We start from the raw sequence: 4,302 nt of genomic DNA on the forward strand, positions 1-4,302 counted from the left end.
TTTTTTTTTTTTTTTTTTATTCTCAGTTTCATGAGACCCTTGAACAGCGGCTGCTTGTAACCGAGCTGGCGCAGCTTTCGGGTCCCAGCCAGGAGACCGAGATGCCCCCGCTGCTAGGGTTCGAGAAGGCCGACCTCCTGGAGCTCATGCCACCCTCACAGGTTGGAAGCAGTTCTCGTATCTGTTGTCTGTCTGTCTCTCCATCTCTTTCCACAGGATCTCATGTACTTTCCTCAGGTTGGCCCTGAACTCTGGATCCCTCATGTTATGCCTCCCACGTGCTGGGCTGCAGGTTGCACTGCCATGCTTGAGTTATGAGGTCCTGGGAGTCAGACCCAAGGCCTTGCTATACCAACTGAGCTACAGCCCCAGCTGAACATTCCTTTTCTTTTCCTTTTTTCTTTTATTATTCTTGTTCTATGTTTATGGGTATTTTGCCTAATTGTATATCTGCGCAGCATATATGTGGAGTGCACACGGAGGTCAGCAGAGGGCATCAGATCCCCTGGACCTGGATTACAGTGAGTCACCATGTGGGTGCCGGGACTTGAACCCAGGTCCTTTGGAAGAGCAGCCAGTGCTCTTAACTGCTGAGCCATCTCTCCAGCCCCTAACTTTTCTTATTAAGCTTCACTATTTTTCCAAAAACTACATATATCATCTGGTCAGACTCAAAAAAACCGTCACACCCAAGAACGGAATATCTGAAATGCTACATCTAGAAATTTTGTTTTTCTTTGAAACTATAGCGTTTATGTTATGATGGAGGTGCTGGGTTCATCACTGCCCTCTTGGGTTTAGCTGGTGGTGTTCCTTCACACAGCCCACGTCTGAGACCATAACAGACAATTTCAGATGTCCCATTTGCCCAGCCCTGGTAGTGTTTCTGTCAGTCTTGGTGTTCCAGGCCTCAGAGTCAGCACAGCCACACAGCGTGTGCATCCTCGTGAGGTACTTCTCAACACAAAGTCCCCATTGTCATTGTGCTCTGCCCCTCAGTCATAGACTGGAAGAGTGGAATGCAGTGTTCGTATAAACAACCCGTGCTGATATTATACTCTCCTTGCTCGCTCTCTTGTTTTAAGATAGATACGAATGCTTTGCCTACATGTATATCTGAGCACCACATGTCTGAAGAGACTAGAAAAAAGTGTTGGATCCCCTGGTGTTGCTTTCCCTCCAGCACCCTGGCTGACCTGAACCTACTGCCACCTCGCTCCTGAGGCCGAGGCCTTGGTGAGCCTTGTGTCCTGCTGCTGCCTCTGCTGCTGCCTCCATGTTGGGAGCCAAATGTTGTTTTTTTGACTGAGAGTCTATCAGTTGCTGGATGAAAACCTCCTACCTCAAAGAGGCAGAGGAAGCAGCCAGCCTACCTTCCCCTCTCATGGTCATCTCAGAAAAAGTGTTTCTCCCTTACCGTCTGAAACAAAAACTCTTCCAACCAGATGTCCCTCCCTCTACTTCCTGTGTCTCTCTCTCCCAGACCTCCCGACTTGCCCTCACTCTATGATTACTTCCAGTCAACTGATTGCTTGCTCCGCCTTTTGACCTATGGTTGATTTTATTTAAATGATGCAATCTCGGGCTTCACAGTGTGATCAACTATCCCACAATACCCTAGAGCTGGAGTTATGGCTGTTGCAAGCTGGGAAGCAAACCTGGGTCCTCTGGAAGGGCAGGCAATGTTCACCACTGAGCCATCTCTACAGTCTCCCCACTTTTTTTTTTTTTTTTGAGACAGGGTTTCTCTGTGGTTTTGGAGCCTATCCTGGAACTAGCTCTTGTAGACCAGGCTGGTCTCGAACTCACAGAGATCCGCCTGCCTCTGCCTCCCGAGTGCTGGGATTAAAGGCGTGCGCCACCATCGCCCGGCAGTCTCCCCACTTTTGAAAACATTTTTGGGAGACAAGGTTTAACTGTGTAGTTGTGGCTGGATGTGGGTGAGGCTGGCCTTGAACCCACAGAGATCCAGTTCCTAAGTGAGCACTGCAAATAAAGGCGTGCTCTACCCCTCCTGATGTTCCTGGTGTTCCAAGACAGGGTATCACTCTGTAGACCAGACTGGCTTCATCCTTGGTGACTTAGTTAAGGCCTGCTTGGGCTACACAAGACTGTCTTTAAAGCAAAAGGACCCAAATTAATAGAGGAAATTCAAGAGTAGAGGCTGGGGCTGGGGAGGGGCTCAGTGCATGAGTACATATTGCTCTTGGAGAGGACCAATCTGGGGCAGATCATAACTGGTTGTAACTCCAGCTCTGGGGGTTCTAACAACACCCACTTCTGGACTCCATGGGAACCTACACTCAAACTCACACATCCCCACATCCCCCCCCCACATAAACATATCAGTACATCTTTAAGAAATGCTAACACTCAGGAGGCAGATGCAAGTGAATGTCTGAGTTCGAGTCCAACCTGCTCTAAATAGCTAGTTCCAGGCCAACTAGAGACATGCAACACAGTAAGACCCTGTCTCAGAAACAAAATGAGTAGAGGCTCATGCTTATAAACCCAGTACTTGAGACTGAAGCAGAGGGTTGTGAGTTCAAAGCCAGCCTGAGTCTATGTAATGTGTCTATCCCAGAAAACAAACAACAACGCCAGATGTGGTGGTACAAGCCATTAGTCCCACACCCGGGAAACAGGCAGGTGGATCTCTGTGAGTTTGAGTCCAGCCTGGTCTTACACAGTGAGTTCCAGGACAGACAGGGCTATGTAGAGAGATCCTATCTCAAAGAATCAAAAGCAAACAAGCAAACAAACAAAAACCCAAACAAACCAGAGAATAACAGCAGAGATAAATAAAATGATACCTCCTGTAGCACTCTGAACATTGTCTAGGCTTGAGTCATTCCCAGGGATGGGGAGTTAGCTCAGCTGTGGAGCCTTTGCCGAGCATGCGCAGGGTCCTGGGTTCCATCCCCAGTGTGAAAGAACAAATAGAACCACTAGTAGGATTCCATTGTGAGGATATAGTCTAATTTGCTTGCTTAGTGTTAGGATTTATGTTTTTGAGACAAGGTCTTATGTAGTCTCCGGCCTCCGTCCCCCGATACTGCCATTTCTTTGGTTGTGAGACCATCTGTGTCCTTGCACCTGATGGAGAGGTCTGTGTGCTCACTTCAGGACTTCGTGTGGATGAGAGATCGGCTCCGGCTGGAGGTGGAGGAGCAGCTCAAGAGGAAGTGCTTTACTCTGCTGTGCTACCATGACCCCAGTTCAGGTGAGAGCCGCCTCCCCCGTCATGTAGCCTTCAGGCTCCATATAGCCTGCGTTTCCGTTTTATGTGAGTTTGAAACAGGTCTTTTTTGTTGTTTTTGTTTTTCGAGAAAGGGTTTCTCTGTGTTGTCCTGGATGTCCTGGCACTCAGTTTGTAGACCAGGCTGGCCTTAAACTCAAAGAAATCTGCCTGCCTCTGCCTCCTGAGTACTGAGATTAAAGGCGTGCGCCACCACTGCCAGGCTGATGAATGCCCCCTAGGGCAGTAGCTATGGGGATTTCCTGTGCTCCTGTCTCTGCCCAGACACTGATGGAGAAACACTGAAAGCGGCAAAGGTGTGGAAACTGCCAGAGGTCCTGGTAGGAGAGAAGCAGCAGTGCCTGGAGGCTAGGAGCCAGCAGAAGGAGCAGCTGGTGCTGCTGGAGAAGAAGAGAGCCACCTACTCCCAGGCGCTTCTCCGCTGCCTCACCCTGCTCCAGAGGCTTCTTCAGGAGCACCGGCTGAAGACGCAGTCTGAGCTAGACCGCATCAATGCTCAGTACCTGGAAGTCAAGTGCAGCGCTATGATCCTTAAAATGAGGTGAGCTGTGAGCCCACTGGTCAGGGGGATTCTGTCTCACCCGCCACTCCTCCACCCTGCTTCCTCATCTCTCCCTGCCTGGTACCAGTGGGTCCCCGGAAGTGCCAGTGCCACACGGCACTTTAACTAGCCTTTTTTTGTGTTACCCAAAAGTTTTCAGCACTTAGAAGTGTTTATTTATGGCCTTCTGAAATAGGTGCTGTACTCTGAGGTCACTTGCTTGGGGACTCAGACTCAGTGCTTTGTCTATCTCCTCTCTATAGCTTGACTACCTCTAGCTACTCTGGATTTATTTATTTATTTATTTATTTATTTATTTATTTATTTATTTGATGGCATCTCACTATGTACTCCTGGCTAACTGCTGGCCTGCAATTCACTACGTAGGCCAGGCTAAGTTTGAACTCAGAGTTCTATCTGCCTGTGCCTGTTGAGTGCTGGGGTTAAAGGCGTGCACCACAACAACAGAGTTAGATGTTCCTTTTTACTTTTTTTTTTTTTT

The 4,302-nt window shown here is 48.7% G+C and overlaps 1 protein-coding gene across 4 annotated transcripts in view; it reads left to right on the forward strand.

Annotated features, from left to right (window-relative positions):
• Haus4 (HAUS augmin like complex subunit 4) overlaps nt 1–4,302 on the forward strand; it is a 10,428-nt gene that overhangs the window by 4,790 nt on the left and 1,336 nt on the right. For all 4 annotated transcript variants that reach the window (XM_026777643.1, XM_026777644.1, XM_026777642.1 and 1 more), the window contains 3 exons: nt 27–161; nt 3,127–3,223; nt 3,524–3,800. In XM_026777643.1, coding sequence (XP_026633444.1) covers nt 27–161; nt 3,127–3,223; nt 3,524–3,800 — 509 coding nt within the window. The remainder of the gene's footprint in view (nt 1–26; nt 162–3,126; nt 3,224–3,523; nt 3,801–4,302) is intronic.

The sequence above is a fragment of the Microtus ochrogaster genome, unplaced genomic scaffold (assembly GCF_000317375.1).
Source record: "Microtus ochrogaster isolate Prairie Vole_2 unplaced genomic scaffold, MicOch1.0 UNK80, whole genome shotgun sequence".
In the NCBI taxonomy this organism is placed as follows: Eukaryota; Metazoa; Chordata; class Mammalia; order Rodentia; family Cricetidae; genus Microtus; species Microtus ochrogaster.